At 38.1% G+C, this 20,296-nt stretch overlaps 1 protein-coding gene across 4 annotated transcripts; it reads left to right on the forward strand.

The window, feature by feature from the left end:
- The first annotated feature begins 598 nt into the window (after positions 1-598).
- On the forward strand, positions 599-16,934 carry fbxo11b (F-box protein 11b). Of its 4 annotated transcripts, none has more exons than XM_007562417.2 (22): positions 599-938; positions 3,984-4,159; positions 4,313-4,394; positions 4,580-4,724; positions 4,812-4,941; positions 6,282-6,365; positions 6,486-6,618; positions 6,727-6,833; positions 8,591-8,702; positions 10,349-10,455; positions 10,535-10,672; positions 10,759-10,976; positions 11,696-11,876; positions 11,969-12,091; positions 13,078-13,163; positions 13,860-13,936; positions 14,020-14,163; positions 15,070-15,180; positions 15,267-15,374; positions 15,815-15,923; positions 16,009-16,107; positions 16,375-16,934. In XM_007562417.2, the coding sequence occupies exons 1-22, from the start codon at positions 851-853 to the stop codon at positions 16,502-16,504; spliced, it is 2,688 nt and encodes an 895-aa protein (XP_007562479.1). In that variant the 5' UTR covers positions 599-850; the 3' UTR covers positions 16,505-16,934. The 4 variants fall into 4 exon arrangements, with proteins under 4 accessions (XP_007562479.1, XP_007562480.1, XP_007562481.1 ...); XM_007562418.2 differs by having other exon boundaries at positions 4,583-4,724; XM_007562419.2 differs by having other exon boundaries at positions 4,313-4,373.
- Positions 16,935-20,296: the final 3,362 nt, after the last annotated feature.

A 20,296-nucleotide genomic window follows, 5' to 3' on the forward strand; every position in this document is an offset into this window, starting at 1 on the left:
TGGCAGTTGGCAGGAAAGATTTCTTGTAGCTGTCAGTATTACAGCAAATTTGAAAAAGCCTCTGACTGAAGACGTAGTCTCAAGGTCAGGGTTATCTGTAATTTTCTTGATTTTATAAAGAATCCTACTTTACACCATCATTTAGTGGTTCTGCAGTAGTCCCCGCAACAGAACCGTCCTTCTGTTGTTGAGCTTTTTAAATCCCTTATTCTGATGCTGCTACCCCAACAGATGATGGCAGAAGAAATTACACTCTCCACTGCAGATGTATTGAATGTATGTAGCATCTTGCAGCAAACCTTAACCCAATCTCATTAATTCCCAAATAAAAATCCCAAAATTCATTTTTGGGTTTAGATTTGGCGTGTCAACCCAAAATTACTGGCGGTCCCACACACCTGGATACCTCTTTCAAAACAGGCGCCCCTGGTTTAAACTCCTGCTGCTTGACCGATTCCGAATCGCAACAGAAAGGCTTCTTGAAGTCGTTTGATACGAGCCTTCTGATTGGTCTACTGAAACCGACTATCTGAAACACATAGTGTGATTGGTTAAGATGACGTTGTGTTTTATTTTTTTCCATTCGATTGTTTCCCGTGTGAGTTAATGGCTCCTCCTGCTACGGAGAGAGACGGAGCTGGCACAGAGCAGTGAAACGGGGGTTAGCTGAAATACCACGGAGCGGGGTGAAAAAACAGCAATTACACCCCAAAAACAGGGAGGTTTAGGTCGCTATTGGAGGGGATATTTGGGGGAAAGGTCGTCTGGGTGGCTGTTCCAGTCGAGGGGCAACATTTTATCAGTGGGCAGTCGAGGATAGCGGCGTATTTTTCGACAACCAACTCCCCAGATGAACTCCCTCAGAGCCACCAACAGGAGACCCAGGCGAGTATCGAGGCCGCGCCCGGTGCAACCCGAACGAATCAACGGGGATAGAGGTAAGCTAGGCCACGGCCAGCTAATGGTATTAAACAAAGGTTTTTTAGGTGAAACCATTCTTTTATGTAACCCTCTTTGTCACTACCGAGCTACTTAGCAGGCCTGGAGGCGGCGGGGTTTTTTTCTTTAGGAAAACCCGAGGCTTCTCGCTCTGTGGCTCAGGCCAGGCCGCGCTTTGTTTGGCTTGAGTGATCGGGGCTATAGCTAGCTCACCAGGTTAGGAGGAGGAGGAGGCTGTGGGGGTTGTCTTAGCTTAATGCGTATGTAGCTAAGCGGACATCATAAATGGCTCATATATTCCCCAGCTTGAAGCTTAAGGGGCGGCCTAACACTCCGTAATCACAAGCTTCGTGGCCGCTCGGCTGCTGCATTCCCAGCTGTCACAGCAATTTGTGCGAGTGCAAACCTTTAGGACTGCCATTTTTGGGGTGTAACGTTAACAAAAACATTAGCAGCGGCTCCAGGGGCAATGCTAGCTGGTTGCTCTTGCCTCGAGAGGACACGCACATCAGCTGTGACAGAGGATACTGTGTGATTTGGGCTAATTACTCGGGGTCAGCCGAATAGCCTCAGATTTGTTACTTTGAAGCTCGTTTTGTTATCGGATTGTCGGTCTATGCTAGTGGCGGCTTGATTTGTTTACACCGCGGATTTGCCAGCTACGCAGTTCAGTTTTTAGCTGTTAGCAGTCGACATCGACTGCTGTCCCTGATTTGACAGCACCACAAAAGACCAGTGTGGTTGTGGCTCGGACAACGACAAATGCATACAGATCAGGATCTTTTCAGGGTAACTAACTACACATGAAAAGAGGTAGCTTATCTGCAGAAAGCGCATCTTCCGTTATCAATCACCAACCTTTGTCTGCTTTAACACCGAATGTGGGTCATACAATAACTATTAAACGATCGTATGTGGAGGCTAAATATTAAACAGTGTGTTTTATTAGCTGATATTTTTTTATGAAGCTTCAATTTAGATTGAATCATGAGAAAGAGCCAAAATTACAAAACACATTGCCATAAAATGTTCAGCACACCATCCGTGGTGTTCTGCTTTTTTTGTACTCATAATGAATGTCAGTTAATTTATTTTTTTATTGTCCCCTTGTTCACCACTATTGATGGCAACATAAAATATTCGTACATTATTTTCCAGAAGCATTTTACATTTAAAGCCTGAAATTGAATACAATAAAAATAAACATTTTATGGAATAAAGACCTTGCTCAAGTTAGCAAGCATGTATTTATGTATCAAGTCAGACTTTTTTATTCAAAACATAGCTACATAAAAACATTAGCTAACTGAACACAGTTTTGTTGGACCAAATGTTAATTTTTTAAAAAATTATAATGTGCAATATTGTTGGTATTAGGGCAGTGGAAGTCCTCCCCACTGGTCTAATGTATTATCAATTTTTAGCATGACAGTAAAAGTATAATACATCAATGTGCAACCTCTGATAGTAACTTTCCTAGTTATATTTATACTCCATGTAGCTTATGTGATGTTTTTAACAAGTGTGTTAATAAAATTTTCTAAATAGTTTTATATAATTTTCATCTAAAAAGCAAGTAAAGATGTTTCAGAGACTTGAGACTTTTTAGTGTATAAACTTGAGATGGTTACAGTATTTTGAAATCTGGGTTATTTTGTCCCTTAATTACAATCAAAATATTTTCAAATCCGATAGAACTAAAATATTCACCACAAATATTGGCAAAATTTCTAAAAGACAGTTTTCTTTTTTTGGTTGTGTTTTTTTCATATTGCCATACTTTGTGTTTGACATTGTGACGAATTGAATGAAATATAATTTTATTTGTAAGGAAATAATCCAAAGGCAATTACACATAAGCAATCAAAGAACAAATTTATAAAAATACAGGAAAGCATGACTGTCATTCTACACTGACATTATACTCAATTTGAATGTTCAAAATTTGAGGTATTTCCATTATTTCCATTTTTTTACATATTACTTTTCAATTAGTCGCAATAAAAAGGCCTGAAGATTTTCTAACATATACATATGACTGTATGCTTCAGTTTAGAGATGCATCGATGAAGCTTTTCCTGACTGATTTCTGATATCTGAACTTGTGACCCTGATTTTGATCATTTTGTTGTTTTTCTTAGGGTTATAACATAATAGAGAGAAAATGTGCTGCAAGCTTTAGTTTTGAATCTGACAACAAAAAAAAAGGGATTTAGAAGATTATTTGAATTATTCTTCAAAGCATAACCTTTATCTGATTTTTTTTTTTAATTCAGAAATGTGCATTAAAAGTACATTCTATCAGTTGACTTTGGGTGCATTCACACCAGCCTTGTTTGGTCCGATTTAATCAAATTCTAGTTTGTTTGTCTAGAAGGTCCGGTTCGTTGGAGAGGTGTGAGTAAATAATCGAACTCTGATGGAAACTCTGGTTCGCCAAAAAACCTAGATTTCGGTTTGTTTAAAAGGATTGTGGTGCTGTTTGAATAGGTATGTGGATACCAAGTGGACCGGATACTGCTTTAACAGAAAAAAACAAGCTGTAGTGCAACAGCATTCTGGGTAAATACAAACTAAACAAACGCACAAGTTTATTGCTAGTGAGAGAAATGGCTCAACTCTTTAGCCAAAGACAAAACAAAAATCCTACAACCACTAAAATCTGACGCTACGCCATTTGTTTACATTTTACGAAGAAGAATGTTGCACTAATGTCTTCGTCAGAGGTTTTTGTGTCATTTTCTTCAGTGGTTCTTGGTGCAGCACCACCACAGGCGAGGGGTTGAACAGGTTTTTCAAACACTTTGGTTTGTTTGACACAGTGCAGTGTTAAAGCAAACCACCCCAGCTGAAAATGTAAAAAATGTTGCAATTTTGGTTCCCAGTCTAACTGAGTCTTCCAGACTACAAGGTGTGAAAACACTGAAAATGGTGGAAGTTCTATAAAGCATAGAGGGGGGAAATCTGACACTTTTAAGTACTGAGATGTCTATCGAGTTGATTGTTGCATCTCTACTTAACACCCACAATGCTTTTCTGTTTAGATGAGGAGGCTCCTGCGGCCGCTGCAGCAGAAATGGCTATCGAGGAGTCCGGCCCCGGCGCTCAGAACAGTCCCTACCAGCTTCGACGCAAGACCCTGCTTCCTAAGAGAACCACCGCTGCCTCTGCCACCGCCTCTGCCACCGCCTCTGCCTGCCCCAGCAAGGGCCTGATGGAGGTGAGCGTGAAAGCTGTTGCGCCTGTGCTTTGCTGCAGATTGCATTTTTACTGCAGATTGCATTTTTGCTGCGTGAAGAGGGGCGAGATACCGATTTGTTGTCGTATTCACTTTTGAATCCCTCTGAGCTTTAAATCTCTGCTGCATTTTCAGGGAGCTTCCACTTCATCAACAGATGCCTTCGGTCATCGAGCCAAGCGGGCACGAGTGTCCGGTAAGACCCACGACCTTCCAGGTGTGTTTAAGCTCTTCAGCATGATGGGCAGCGTTTACTAGTTTGATTTAGTCTTTCTTTCTTTTTTCTTTTTGCTGAGTTCCACTCTTGCACTGTTGCATTACAGTCCATCTGTACTGTAATGTTGACCTTTTCTTCAGACTTACACTGCCTTTTTTTGTGTGTGTGTATTTGTATATTTTTAGCAGCCCCAGCAGAGCAGTATCTGCAGCAGAAGCTTCCAGATGAGGTGGTTTTGAAGATTTTCTCCTACTTGCTGGAGCAGGACCTTTGCCAGGCGGCCTGCGTGTGCAAGAGATTCAGCCAGCTAGCAAACGACCCCATCCTATGGTAAGATGATTTGTTCTTACTTTATATCCTAATCAATAAGCAAAATAGACCTATAAGAGTCTGTACTTTTCCTTTCCCGATTTCAAGGAAACGGCTATACATGGAGGTTTTTGAGTACACGCGTCCCATGATGCATCCTGAGCCAGGCCGGTTTTACCAGGTCAGCCCTGAGGAGCACGAGCATCCAAACCCGTGGAAAGACAGCTTTCAGCAACTGGTTAGTACAACTTTGTTAATTAATTTATAAATTTCTCTTCATTTAATGCTTTGTTCAGTTTGGACACCCCAACAACAAGATGCTGTTGTTCAGACTTCTTATAATCTGTTTGTTTTTTGTTAAAAAAATATTTTGTATAAGCTTCTGTAATGCCTTTTATTATTTAAACTGGTTTAACCCCTAGAATCCGACGGACCCACCGGTGGGTCCAGCTGCCACGACCTCGGCTCACTCTGTAAACAAAGGCTCCACGTGCCTTTAAATTTTTTTTATTTTTTATTATCCGCTAAAAGAGGCTTTGATCTTTCAAAAACTATTCCGCATAAAGGTTTTCCCAAAAATGTTAAGTTTAAATTTATTTATACCCCCTGAGGGTGTAAGAGGTTTAATAACCTTGTTGTGTTTTTATCAGTAATATTTGGTCATGTTGTGTAAAAATAAACTCAACTATTGATATTGAATAGATTTGTAATTAGTGTTTCAACTTCCTTTCGTTTGTCGATGGTTTTAGTTTATTACGTCTGGATCAGGCGTTGGACAGAATGAGATTGTCACTGTATGAAACCTTCCAGCTAAAACAACGTTTTTACTCTATTGCTACAAGTTTTGCATAAGTTTCAAATATAAATCTTATTTAATATTGAATTAAAACTGAAAAGCACTAATCATAAGTATAGAACAAACGCTGGGAATGTTTAGCTTCGGTTTTCAGCTGCTTAACACGTTTGTGTAACACATTTGCCATCTTGCTCTGTATAACAAGCTGATGTTTGCTGGATACTTAGCTGGGCTATCTGCTCCGGTAGCCAGCCTGCAGATTGGCTGTACCTCTTAAGGCTCGTTTATTGTAATTTGAAGGCAGCATTATTTTAATAACAGTAGTTTGGTGCTTCTCTTGTTTTGAGAAATATATTAAAGGACTAAATTGGTTTTTCATTATAAAAAAACAAAAACAAACGAAAAGTAGCAACAATGGAAGGAGCAGTGTTGTGCTACTCTTTTCCTCATATAGATAAAAAAAAAAAAACAGGTCGCTCTGGTTTTTTCTAGCATCTCATCAATATGACTTTAAACCAGAGGAGCAATATGACTGCAGATGTTAACAGTGTTGTAGTAGGTTCATAACTAGTCAGGATATTTAGTTTTGAGGAATCTACAGCTGAGTACCCTGCCATCTTTGTGAAAATTGTTACCTCTCATTATACAGTCCGGGTTTGAAGCGATTGTATATCAGCGTTGGTGGTGTTTTCACTTTTAACAAGCAAAATTACCTACAGAAGCTGATATCCAACCTACATTCACTAGTTTTGATGTTTTTGCGTTGTGTTTTTGTGTTGCAGTACAAAGGTGCACACGTAAAGCCTGGCTTTGCTGAACATTTCTACAGTAACCCCGGCCGATACAAAGGCAGAGAGAATATGCTGGTAAGTCCAAACCCTCAGCTGGAAGATAAAACGGTTGATTACCGTTCGATCATCACTTCTCTAAATTGTGGAAGGATGCGCTAGTTTTGCCTGAAAGTGTTTGTGTCTCTCCTCTCGCAGTATTACGACACCATTGAGGACGCTCTCGGCGGTGTCCAAGAAGCCCATTTTGACGGTCTCATCTTTGTTCATTCTGGCATCTATACCGATGAGTGGATTTATATAGAGTCTCCCATCACCATGATTGGTGCAGGTATGTGGCCATCATAAAGAGACGCTGAAGATTTGCTAATTCTTCTATAGGCAGTCTGTATGCTTACCAACCTCTCTGTTTGATGGATGGTCTCCGCTTCCCTCTCAGCACCTGGTAAAGTAGCAGATAAAGTCGTCATAGAGAATACTAGAGATTCAACGTTTGTCTTCATGGAGGGTTCAGAGGATGCATATGTGGGATACATGACCATTAAGGTAAACAAATACCCTCTTGTCATATTTTTCTTAATGTCATAATAAATAAAAATATTTTTAGTACTAATTCATAATAAGGAATATAATCATTAGTTTAGAACATGGGATTTTTCTGTTTAACTAAAAGAAAATGTATAGTTCATCTACAAAAATTGCAGATTTGGATGTTTTCAGGTTTCTGATATTACTAAGAAATCCAGTTTTATTTTTTGTTTTTCTCCCATCAGAAAAAGCTCGTTACATGAATTTTGAAATGTTGAAAGCCTTTTGGAAAGTTTTCCATAAATAACAGGCTGTGCATTCTCTCCAGTATTCACACAGACTGCTGTTTTGGTAAAGCTAGCCATGCTAATTGCTAATATAAGATGTTAAACCAGGTTCTCGCTGCTCAATTACTCAATTCTGTCTCAGACAAAATCTTTTTTTCATGAAGGAATTGTAAGCAGATCTCTGTCAGCGTGTGTGAATTGTAGATTTGTGGTCATTCGGTGTGAGTGTTGCGTCCAGTAGTGGGACATTTTCTGGGAGGATCTTACAGAGTGTCTGCTGCAACGTACATCTGATGATTGTCTTACTTTGAAAAGCTGTAACTGCATCCGCATCTTTCTCCCTTTGCACTTCCTTTTCTCACCCTTCTTGGGGTTCGACTCCAGTAATAAACAAGTCAAGCACTCTGACATGAGTTACATCTAAGGTTTTATTGATATCAAGCTTTCAGTACGACATGTTCAAGTTCTGTATGTTTTTTTTTTTTAATCTGTGTGGAGGGTCTAAGACGTCAATCTCAATTATTTTGAAATGCATAAAAACCTTGTTTAACAGAGACCGCTCTCTCACAACACTGTAGCCTCTGCACTAAAACAAATGACTGCAAATGACAGAAAGTGTAGAATAATATACAGTGCTGTGAAAAGTAGATATGTTGCTTTCTGAGTTTTTTTTAGCTATTAGAAGTTATCTTTTAGTCATTTATTATATCTGCAGGTTACGTAATAATCAGGAGTGGGTTTGTGAAACTGAGCTCACAATGCAAGACCGCAACTTCCTACTTCATAAAATGTAAACAAAAATGGAGTGGCGTGAGAATTTGCCCGTTGGAGGATTTCTCTTTTGTTTTGATAAAAGCCCATGAGCCATTTCTCCCTCTTATAGTGCAACACTCGCATGTTTTTAAGTGCATCAGAGTTTGCTTTTTTGGTCAGCATCAGTTCGATTGAACATTCATACCTGCGCAAACGAACCAGATTTCTAGACAAATGAACTAGAGTTTAATTAAAACGGGTCCGTCTAAAATGTTGTGCTATTAATACAGTGGAATAACTTGGGATTTTAATGAGATCTGCAATGATTGAAGTATCTATAAAAACTGATTCAAAGACTTTGAACCAGTTTTTATAGATAAGATATTAAAATGACTGTAGAAAGGGGGAGTTAGACCGGCCTCTGCACTCTCTCTGACTATAAGGTCCAAAAGTAATTTAGTATTATAATAATGTATCTTTGTGAATATGTTGTTTGCTTTGGGTTTTATTTCTCTCCGATTTCCCCAAGGCAAAAGAATAGCAGTGTGTGCTCTCTATTAAGCAAGGTTACGTAAATGGTGCGAACCATAATCATCCCATTTCTTCATTTTATTATAACTCTGAGCTGTTCGCGGCTCCAACACCTACAGAGTGCAGTGTGGATGTGGTGGGCAGACAGAAGTGCTGTCTGCACTCCTGTCCTCTGTCTGACCTCGGCTTCTGTTCCCTCTTCAGTTTAATCCAGATGATAAATCGGCGCAGCATCACAACGCCCACCACTGTCTGGAGATCACAGTCAACTGCAGCCCCAACATCGACCACTGCATCATCCGCTCCACATGCACAGGTAACCACACACACACACACACACCAACGCCTCCTGTTCCAGTCAGAGGACGCTTCATCACATTTCCTTATAATCTGATAAACCCACACTTTGCAGCAGTAGTGTGTACTGAAAGGATTTTAGTTTGTGATAAGTAGACATGATCCCTATATTTGGTATAATAAACCGACATTTAATACTGGACATTTCAAACTTGCTTATTTTGGTTTAGCAGGTAATAAAAATGGAAAAGTAAAGTGCAAACATTTGTTTTTTGGTCACATGTCTGAACTGGTGTTTGATCAAGTTATTTTATTTTTCAAGTAGCTTTTTTTTTTAATTGGTTCTCAGTTTGGATTATAGTCTGGATTGATGGTTGATTGAAGAACATTCCTGGTTTAATATTTGTACACTTTAACTCTTTGAGACCTACGTTTAAAATCTCCGCCTGGATATTTTTGCTTATTTTAATTGTACGCAGTTCTTTAAATGTCCTGTGAGTAAACATATATTTGCCCATTTCTCCATAACAACTAGAACTTTCAATATCTAGCAAGTTATCGTTGTAATTTACCATCCATTAACAGAGTTCCCTTCAGATTAATTTCCATAATAACCCAATATTGGCTGGAAAGCAAAACGTTTCCCCTTTTAGAAAACATTGGAATTTTTCAGATAGCGCCAAATGTGAAGCAAACTCTTTTTGCGTTTTAATGTAGAAATATCTGTGTTGAAAAAGTCAAATCACCCTGCTGAGAAATAGACCCAGTAACTCACAAAAATGAAATGAAAGAATTACATGTCGATACCCGTTACTGCTGGTTGATGGGTTTATAGATCAAAAACGGTGGGAAGTCTTAGATTTGATCCATTTATTTATCCCAAAGGGAAATTTAATGTCGTCTTAACTCAGATCATCCAAGTATCCTTGTGATGCTGTTAGTAATAAGTCTTACAATGAATTTGAAGAGGCCTCTTTATGTTTTGTATCTTTAATGATGCACAAACTTAATAAAAATATGTTTATTGTTGAGCAAGAAAAAAAATACAATAAACTAATTTTTGCATTTTTTTTTTTTAATGTAATGAATTTTGTGGCCAGTTGTTTAAATTTGCCAGTTTTGGCCTACAGGGCAAAAGGTTTTAGACAGTCTATACAAACACCTTTCAAATACACTCTAGATGCTTTCCATGAATATATTGTTAAAGTTTTAAAATCTGTATATTTATACAGAAAAAGATGCCTTTTTTTTTTAGGTTTTTATGTTTTGTGCAGGGATTTGAGGTTTATTATTATATACGTAAAAACAGTATTGAACTCACTTGAAATGTTTTTTTGAACACAGACATAAATGTAGTAAATTGCAAATTCCTTTGATAACTCTGCACCAGTACAGCACATTTAAACACACCAAAAGGATGTCTGCCTTTTGCAAAATAATCTGCAATAAACTTTCTTTCAAATGATTCAGAAAGTGCAATTAGGAATTATAAATAATAAAGTATGATGTAGCTCAAAACACAAAGCATAGGGTTACACTGAATAGATCTGCCACATTGTCACAGAAACCTGATCTATTATTTTTTTTTAATACCGATACAGATATGAGTATCGGATCGGTGCATCTCCAGTTTTGTAAGACCTTTATTTTCGTCTTTGTGTCCAGTGGGTTCAGCCGTGTGTGTGAGTGGACAGGGCGCCTGTCCAACCATCAAACACTGCAACATCAGCGACTGTGAGAACGTGGGTCTGTACATCACAGACCACGCACAGGTAAAATCAAGCGGCACGATTTAACCAGCGACATGCAACACAAAGAGTCTCGCCGACCGAAAGCTTTTTGTCTTTGCAGGGCATTTATGAGGACAATGAAATCAGCAACAACGCGCTGGCGGGAATTTGGGTGAAGAACCACGGTAACCCCATCATTAGGCGTAACCACATTCATCACGGACGAGATGTAGGAGTGTTCACGTTCGATCACGGCATGGTGAATGGAGCTACGACACGTCTTACCCCGAGCGACTCCTTCACACAACCTCACCTGTGTGTGTCTTTTTTCCCCATTTGTTGTAGGGTTACTTTGAGAACTGTAACATCCATAGAAATCGCATAGCTGGCTTTGAGGTGAAGGCGTACGCCAACCCCACGGTGGTCCGCTGCGAGATCCACCACGGCCAAACGGGAGGCATCTACGTCCACGAAAAGGGGCGGGGCCAATTTATAGAAAACAAAATCTATGCCAATAACTTCGCTGGTGTTTGGATCACGTCCAACAGCGACCCGACGATACGGTAAGATCGCAGACATCCCAGAAGCAGAGTTCATATAAGTGCTTGAAATCCTTGAAAATCCTTTAAGTTCAGTTTGGTGTCTCCAGGGTTTTGGAAAGTGCTTGATTTCTGTATAACGTCCTTGAAAGTGTTTAATATTCAAACAGCACAGTTTTGTAATAAAGTGAAATCTGTCATGTGGTTAAATTTGGAAAACTGTTCTTACAGTTGAAACTTGATATTTTTCTACACCAAATAAAAAAAACTTCTTTTCTTGCTTTAGTTAAAATTACCTAAATTATTTATATACGCTTAATGCCAGAAAACTTTGCAAGAGCATCTTTTAACATGATATGTTTGGATTGTTTCAGTGTAATAAATATTATTCGTAACGGCTCAGTGACTTATTAAAATAAAGGTTGGCTTATATTTTACACCTTAAACAACTTTATTGAAATTGTTGTTAAATTAGTGTTTTGTTCTTGGACCAATCAGGCATACAGGGTGTGTGAAAGAGACACATTTCAAAACATAATTTTTTGTTATATTTTAGTGAATTACTATTACAAGTCATTATTAATAACAGTAATAAATATCATTTAGAATTGAAGCTTTTATTTTAGTTCATTTGTGTTGTTTTTATCTCTTTGGTGCTGCAAAAGTTTGCAAACTGACCTTGAAAGTTCCTGAAAAGTGTACAAATTTGTTTGTTTCACCTTATTCCTTCTTCTTGTTTTCAGTGGAAATGCTATATTCAACGGTAACCAAGGTGGAGTGTACATATTTGGAGACGGCCGTGGGTTAATAGAAAGTAACGACATCTATGGTAACGCCTTGGCTGGGATTCAGATCCGAACAAACAGCTGCCCCATTGTAAGGCACAACAAAATCCACGATGGGCAGCATGGAGGCATCTACGTGGTAAATGCCTCCTCCTTAAATCTTTGTCCAAATCCACTGTAGCAGGGGGAGAAATGTGATCCTATGATGAGCGGTCCTGTGTTTTATTTCAGCATGAGAAAGGCCAGGGAGTGATTGAGGAGAACGAGGTTTACAGCAACACGCTGGCTGGAGTCTGGGTGACCACAGGGAGCACTCCTGTCCTCCGCAAGAACCGCATCCACAGCGGCAAACAGGTACACAAAAATCACCTTGCTTATGATTTATTTACTTATCTGTTACTGCATGTCAGGATTTTCCTGTGTTTCAAAGAAAACAAATAATGAGGTTTTAGCAAATGTATACATTTTCTTTCGCCAGCCACAGAAAATTAAGAACATTATCATTTCTACCAACAACTTGACAAAACATCATTTTCTTCTTAAAGACATGAGCATTTAGGCCTGTCACAATAAATCAATTAATCGCATATTAATTAAAGACAGCTCATTAATTTCTTATTATTTTTCTAATTTCTCTCTCTTCCTACCAATTTTGTTTTCAGAGACTTCATAATTAATTTTGTCTGTTTTTGTTTAGTATTTAGGATAGTTAGAATGTCTTCCATTTCCATTGTTAAATGTTCATTAGAGTTTAATTATTTTTATCTTTGAAAGTATGTTATTGCATTATTATGACATTATATTACATCAAAACTGTCTCAAAGCAACAATATTATCATTTATAGCAATAATGTCTAGACAATTTATCGTGTAGCGAAAATTTGTTATTGTGACAGGCCTGTGTGTGATATTTGTCTTAAATTCAAAAACCTTATTATTATGGAGAAAATGCTGTACTATTAAAAAAATAAAAACAAAAAGTTAACAGTAAACTGTGGTAGTTTCCTTAAATATTCAGATGGATGCATGAGCTGCCAATTTACACCCACATACCCATCTGTTTCATAAAACTTTATTTTCCTAATGTATTCTTTCTGAATTACAGAAGTCGATAATCATAAAAATGCTCAAGTGTGGTGTAAATGTTAATTTAACTGCTTATTATTTTGCAGAAATTTAATATTGAACCAAATATCCTTTGATAATTTTTGGTTATCTCATTGTGAATTATATTTTTAGTATCACCATTAAACACTGTATTTCTAGCTTTAAGAAATATGCAAAAGGTAAACTGGCCATTTTTCCTTTTTGCCACTAATTTAATGTTTTTTGTCCTTTAGGTTGGCGTGTATTTCTATGACAATGGCCACGGCGTGTTGGAAGACAATGACATCTACAATCACATGTACTCTGGTGTACAGATAAGGTAACAACTCTGAATACCTGCGTATTCAAAGAAAACACTGAATGAGATGAAGATATTTTTCTTTTCAGTCCAAAATTTCAAATGAAATCGTTTAGTTTGTTGCCAAAACATAATCCTAGTCCCATGCTACAGTAATCCTGTTGAAATCAATGCTATGTATGTAATTTACACCCAAGTATTTCTGCAGTGCAGTAAAATTAACCTGGAGAATAAATTAGTATTTTTATGGGAACTAAAACACAATAGCTTACAATTTTTTTCTCATTAAAACACATTTTTTCTTGGAATTTTAGGACATTCGTCTGGTAAATGATGTTCATTGTGTCTATATTGTTGTAATTAGACAAACAATCTAGTATAATGGTCCTAAAACTCCATCGTAAGGGATGATTGGGGTAAAAGCCACTTTTTGAAATATTTTCTGTCATTTGTAAATTCTTTTTTATAAAAGAAAACCATTAAAAAATGATTAAAATCAAATCTGGTTTGAAAAAAATCAGATGTTATTTTTAAACCGTACTACTCAGACCTACTGTCAAGGGATTTTTGAGGCGAGTGAGGGTATCTGAAAGCCATTAATCAGAAAGTATCCATACTTTGAACTTGATAAAACCAGATTATTTTACTCAATCATGTATTGAAACTCGTCTTCCTTTGAAATCAGCAGAAAATAATTGAGTCTGTCTTAATTGGCAGGACGGGAAGCAACCCAAAGATACGGCGCAATAAGATCTGGGGAGGGCAGAATGGAGGGATTTTGGTCTACAACTCAGGTTTGTATTTACGTCTCTCACGGCACCAGTGGGACGTCCAACGTGGAGTCAATGCTTCATCTAACGCTGCTGTTATGTCGCAGGGTTGGGCTTCATCGAGGACAATGAAATCTTTGACAATGCCATGGCGGGAGTGTGGATCAAGACAGACAGCAATCCTACATTGCGGAGGAACAAGATCCATGACGGCAGAGATGGAGGCATCTGCATCTTCAACGGAGGCCGAGGTACAGAAACTCAGCTGTCACAAGATCGAGTGCACTCACATATCTTGACAAATGTTAATTAAATAAATGGTTTATTAGACTTAAATTAGCCCCATAAACTAATAACGTCAGCTCAGATCTTCTTTAAATGTTGTAGTTTAGCCACCATCCAGCAGAGGGCGCCACTGGCCAGCCTTAAGCCAGTTGATACAGAAACAAACATGGAGGAGTCATACTAGAATGGGAAAGAGAAACGGTTCCAACATAGACTGTGGGTTTGAAAATGGGCTTTATGCGGTTCTGTTTTTAAATAAAAATACTCAACAAGCTCCATAACGGCGCTCATTCAGCCGAAGCGGCGCCAACTTCTCGATCAAAAATTACAGATTTACTAACGGGAAATAATTGTAACATGATGGAAAAAAAGCATCTTGCCAATAAGCACGGTTGATTTTGATGACTGTCGTGAGTTAATGAACTTCATGGAGCGAAGTTTTATCATTTCTTCAAGAGCAAATTATGCATCTCTGAATTAAGAGCTTCATATATTCTTTTCATCTTTAGTTTTTATATTCAGTAACCTAAGAGGCTCCTGTTTTATGTTTTATAAATATGTTAGTTAATAATATGAGAAGCACAATTTCTTTTTATTCAGTTAGTCTTTAACAAGGGTGACAAAATGTTTTGTTTTTTTAATCCAGCATATTATGAAAACTTTAGCCCATTATGTTACGGAAAGACAGTCAGCCCTCTTGATGCAAAATGATCATTAAGATCAATCAACTTTAAATGAACTCCTCAACCGATAACTCGCAGCCCTATTTTTAGTGCAGCTCGCCTTCTGTTTCAATCCAGATGTAATTTATTGAGATCCAGATGTTCCCAACATGTTCTGTTGAAGCGTATGAAGAAACATCTTCCCTGCAGGTTTGCTAGAAGAGAACGACATCTTCAGGAACGCGCAGGCCGGCGTGCTCATCAGCACCAACAGCCATCCCACGCTCCGCAAGAACCGCATTTTTGACGGCTTTGCTGCAGGTTGGCATCACAGACTCTTCTAGAGCAAAAACTACATCGTTTGGTCTCCTTTTGGCTTACAGTTGACGTGTCGTTCACTAAACCAGGTATTGAAATCACTAACCACGCAACGGCAACGTTGGAGGGCAACCAGATCTTCAACAACCGCTTCGGGGGGCTTTTTCTGGCCTCAGGAGTTAATGTCACCATGAAAGGTAAGAGGTTGTTTATGTCCGTTACAGCTGGGCATGTTGTGGCTGTGCTACACTGCAAAAACACAAAGTTTAAAAGAATATTTTAACATTTTCTACTGCAAATATCTTTGTATACTTGAAACGAGGCAAAACTAACTTAGAAGTAACTTTTCAGCAAATATTGGAGCTTGTTTAAGTAAATATCTACTTAATATTGATCAAAAATATACCAGCTCCAATGGCTGATTATTTCGCTTATAACAAGACATTTTTTTTGCCAGTGTGACTAGTAATTTCTTATCAATATTAAGGATTTATTGACTTAAACAAGCTCCTGTATTTTGCTAAAAGTTGTAGATTTTGTCTTATTTCAAGTGTACAAAGAAACACAACCAAAAATACTTTATCTTATGTTTTCACAGTTTATATCTGCTTACTAACTATTAAATGTTCCCCATCAGATAATAAAATTCAGAATAATCAGGATGCCATTGAGAAGGCGGTGAGCAGAGGACAGTGTCTCTACAAGATATCCAGCTACACCAGTTACCCCATGCACGACTTCTATAGGTAAAAAAAAAACTTAAATGGGTCTGATTTATCATTTTTATTGCCGTTTTAAGTTTTTATTTAAAGGATTTATTTGGTTTTCTAGGTGTCACACCTGTAATACAACAGATAGGAATGCCATCTGTGTTAACTGCATCAAAAAGTGTCACCAAGGACACGACGTAGAGTTTATACGACACGATCGGTGAGCTTCTTTCGTTCTTTATTTTTAAATTTCGTCAGTTAAATTCATATTTGCTTCCTTTTTTTTGTTTCCAAAGCTCGTTAGAAAAATGCCTCCAGACTTTGAGAAAATCTTCCAGTTGACGTTTCTTTAGAGGACAGGCGTGTTGATTTAAAACTTTTATTAAAAACGTGATTAAACCATAAGTTTCATGGTTTTCCTCAAGTTTTACAGAGCACAATCGTTCACCTACAGATGTTAATTTTATTGATTCACGCTCTCCTCCAGGTTTTTCTGCGACTGTGGCGCAGGAACGTTGTCCAACCCGTGTACGCTGGCCGGAGAGCCCACACATGACACGGACACTCTGTACGACTCGGCGCCGCCCATCGAGTCCAACACGCTACAACATAACTGAAGGCGGCGGCTCGAGTTAACGCCCTCATATAAGCAAACAAACACATTGCATTACACACAGCTACACACACAGTTACACACACACTCACACACACCCAGTTCTAAACGTGCATCCGCCTGCAGCTATAAGGACCCAGAGAGACTCTGAGCTCAGCGCTCTCAGTGGAAGAGGCTGCAGAGGAAGCGTCAGCCGCACTCGCTGCAGCGGGTCACTAGAGGGAGCCGTGGAGCTTCCTGAAGCGATTCTTTGCTGCAGACTGTAAACAAAGAAGACTGGGAAGGGTGGGTCGCTCTGAGGGGCTTTCAAGGTCCACCTGGTGGCACTTAAGGCATGAAGATCTCCACACAGCTAATCCTCTTATGAACCGCGGTTAAAAAGACTTCCTGCTTCCTTGCAGCTGCCATCCCCATTGGATTAAAAACAAAAAAAAGGAAAAGGTTGATCGTGCGTGTGTGTATGTGTGTGTGTATGAGAGCGAGAGAGAGAGAAATGGAGCACTTGGGCTTTTTTTAAAAAAAAAAAAAATATATATATATATATATGTTCTGATGAATGGATTTTATTTCAATGCTTTCTCATGTAGTTTTGTATTTTCAAGCAAAAAGCTGACTGTATTTGAATGTCTTTTATTTTATTATATATTATTATAATTATTATTTTTGTTTTTTCCTTTGGTTAGCATCCCTTCCCCTCCCCGCCTCCCGCCACGTCGGACTGCAGAAGCTGAAAGGTTCCAGTGGTGAATTTCTTTCTGTGAAAGAGAAGCTTGTTAACACTAAACCCTCTCCTGTGAGTTAGTTTAAATGGCCGGTGGAGGAGCTCCACACTTGTATAAAGAGGTGTGTGTAAATGTGTGTCGTGTACAGTGCAAACTTTGTGTGTGTGTGTGTGTGTGTGTGTATGCGTGTGTGTTTATATGTTGATGCAGTCAGTGTTTTGTGGAGAGGGTTTCAATAGGGGGCGCCACAGCCCCCTTTTTAACTGGAACCTGGTCAGTCTGCAGCGCCCTGTATCCCTTCCCCTCCCCCACCCGTTTCTGCCCTCTTCCCAGTGTATCGTGGTGACTTTGGCTCCTCATGCAGCCTGAATCGTATGCATGTACCATAACATCTAGACTTAATATATTGTGAAGTATTCAATAACCATTAGTAGATGCTAGTTGAAATTCAAAAAGGGGTATACTTTCTTAGAAAGACAAAAGAAAACTGAAAACTTGCCATTTCTAAGAAAATAAAACTTTATTAGATCAAACATGTCTGGGTTTTCATTCACTTGCTCTGATTTAAAATGTCCAGTGCAGCTAAATAGGCATCTCTAAGTTAAAATAAAGTTTTCTGTTTTTGTTTTTTTATTTGACTCAAAAAAGAAAAACTGCAAAAACAGCATAGGAGTGGTCTAGTTTGTAGTGGAAATATCTTAATTAGAAATAAAACTAAAATGATCTTACAAGTAACTTTTCGGCAAAATATAGGAGCTTGTTTTAAGTCAATAACTGGTTAATACTGAATTTTTTTTAAGTATAGTTAAGATTATTTCACTTATAAGATACTTTTCCCTTGTCATAAGTAAAATATTCTGATTGATTGAACCAGAACATTTTCATCAATATTGAGGAATTTACTTAAAAACAAGCTCTTACATATTTCTGAAAAGTTACTTCTAACTTTATTTTATTTCTGGTTTACATTATTTTACATTACTTTCTTTAACTTTGTATTTTTGCATTATACAGTTGATGTTTACAATCGGACTCCCCCTCCTCCCCGCCCCAGTATATCAAAATCAAACCAAATGTGTCTTGATTTTGGTTAGAATTACCATTTTCTAAAATAAATAATTATTTCTCTATTCCAAAATAGAGAAATAATGTTAGAAATGTCTTCAAAGTCAATCTGACATATTTCCACCATGTTTGGAAGCCTTTCTTTTCCTGGATTTATGGTAAACATGTCCTATAAATTAAATAATCTGCCAGTACTTTTTCCATCAATATCAAGGAATTATTTACTTAATACAAGCTCTTATATCTTTCTGCAAAGTTACTTTTGATCTTATTTTAAATGTAAAAAGATAATTACACTGGAAAGTAAACCAAAAACACTTGGTAAGATTTTGTTTTTGCAGTGTATAGAGTGTAAATCCAAAGTTTGATGCCTGTCATTATTCCTGTCTTTTCCTCATCAACTCTGACAGTTTAGGGGGAGATGAGATTTGTTAGAAGAAGAGAACATTTTTTTAAATCCACTTTACTTCTATTATTGGTCTGGAGTAATATTTTATCCTTAAAAGTCATGTTTTCATTAGCTGGAAGCAGGAAAAAAGGTTTTCAAAACATCAGTCTGTAATCAGCATAATGTTTCACTTAGTGATCTCTAATTGATTGAACATGACTGTATAAAAGAAAACCATGGACAGCCAAACCTAATGCGAGAAGAAGGTCAAAACATCGTGGTTTGCTTTCTTGCTGTGCTTTGCAGATGGAACTAAACCGCCTCTGTTCTGTGCGTCGAGTCACAGGTCTTTGGGTTGTCACTTCAATTACACGCAGTGAAACTCGTGTTGTAATTTTATAAAACGTGACCAACAGTGGAAAAATGCAGAACACAAGGTTGACACTGGAAAAGCGTGAAGCGTGACAGGAATGAGCCGGTGGGACCAGATATGCGACCACCACCGACATTTTACATGTGCAAATGCCTGCAGGGTCGCCATCACACCTCGTTATTCCAGGCAGAATTTGAATTATGACCAGCTTCTTGGAAATGTCGATCCGCTGAACATGCTTGTTTTGACACAGAGACCTGCTCCGGAGCGGCACACCGCAGGGATTTTATTCCCCGGTGGCGAAACAAAATGTGCCATGAAAACCCAAAACCTCATAATTCTCAGAAGCTCTCGGTTTGTCTTCCTCATTTAGATTGGTACAAAGACGATGCAGAAAGGTTTTTTCTCCTCAACATTTGCTACAGCCAATCTGAACTTAAACGAGACAAAATCTCTCCTGTTTTAGGTGAGTTATAAAGACGATTTAGCAAAATCATTGCTTTTTCTTAACATTTTGTGACCTATATTTCACATCTCCGCCTGGATATTTTTTTTTACTTATTTTAATTGTACGTAGTTCATTAAATGTCTTCTGAGTAAATATATTTGCCCATTTATCGATAACTGGAACTTTTGATATCTAGGAAGTAATTTTATTTATTTATCGTCCATTAAAAGAGCGCCCCTCAGATTAATTTCAATCCCTGCTACGGCGGTGGTGAAAATACCGTAATAACCCGATATTGGCGACAAAGCGCAACGACTTTTTGAAACCGTTGGAAATTTTCAGAAAGCGCAACGTGTGGAGGAATTACGGTACTGCAAAATTGGCTGGCTCGTCTGCGCTCCGTTCGGTCTGATTAAACAATGAACTTTGGTAACTTCTGGTTAACCGCCACATTTTAGTTAATTGGAGTCAAACCTGTGGATGTTTTTTTAGGGCAACACCTGAATCACAATGCTTCCTTATTAGACACGATGGAAAAGTACAAAACATAAAAATAAACAGGAAGTGAATTGTGGTTCTGCACAAGTCAAGTTCATCTTTGAAAACCATGTACTGTTCAACTATTCAGACTATTATAAACAAGCATAGACATGATGGGAAAGGTCAACCATCCCAATATAGTAACACATGTACTGGCTGAAAGGCCACTCAGTGAAGAGGAAGGCATTACTCCAAAAGAACCATAAAGACAGACCACCGTTTGTAAATACACACATGAACAAAGAACTTTGTTTTTTGGA

Source organism: Poecilia formosa, unplaced genomic scaffold, assembly GCF_000485575.1.
Source record: "Poecilia formosa unplaced genomic scaffold, Poecilia_formosa-5.1.2 Scaffold136, whole genome shotgun sequence".
Classification (NCBI taxonomy): domain Eukaryota; kingdom Metazoa; phylum Chordata; class Actinopteri; order Cyprinodontiformes; family Poeciliidae; genus Poecilia; species Poecilia formosa.

Bases quoted from the DNA above. Each gene is read 5' to 3' on its own strand.
- fbxo11b (XM_007562417.2), top strand. From the start codon at position 851: ATGAACTCCCTCAGAGCCACCAACAGGAGACCCAGGCGAGTATCGAGG. The intron at 4,942-6,281 runs GTTAGTACAACT...TTTGTGTTGCAG, and splicing joins AAGACAGCTTTCAGCAACTG to TACAAAGGTGCACACGTAAA. The intron at 12,092-13,077 runs GTACACAAAAAT...TTTGTCCTTTAG, and splicing joins GCATCCACAGCGGCAAACAG to GTTGGCGTGTATTTCTATGA.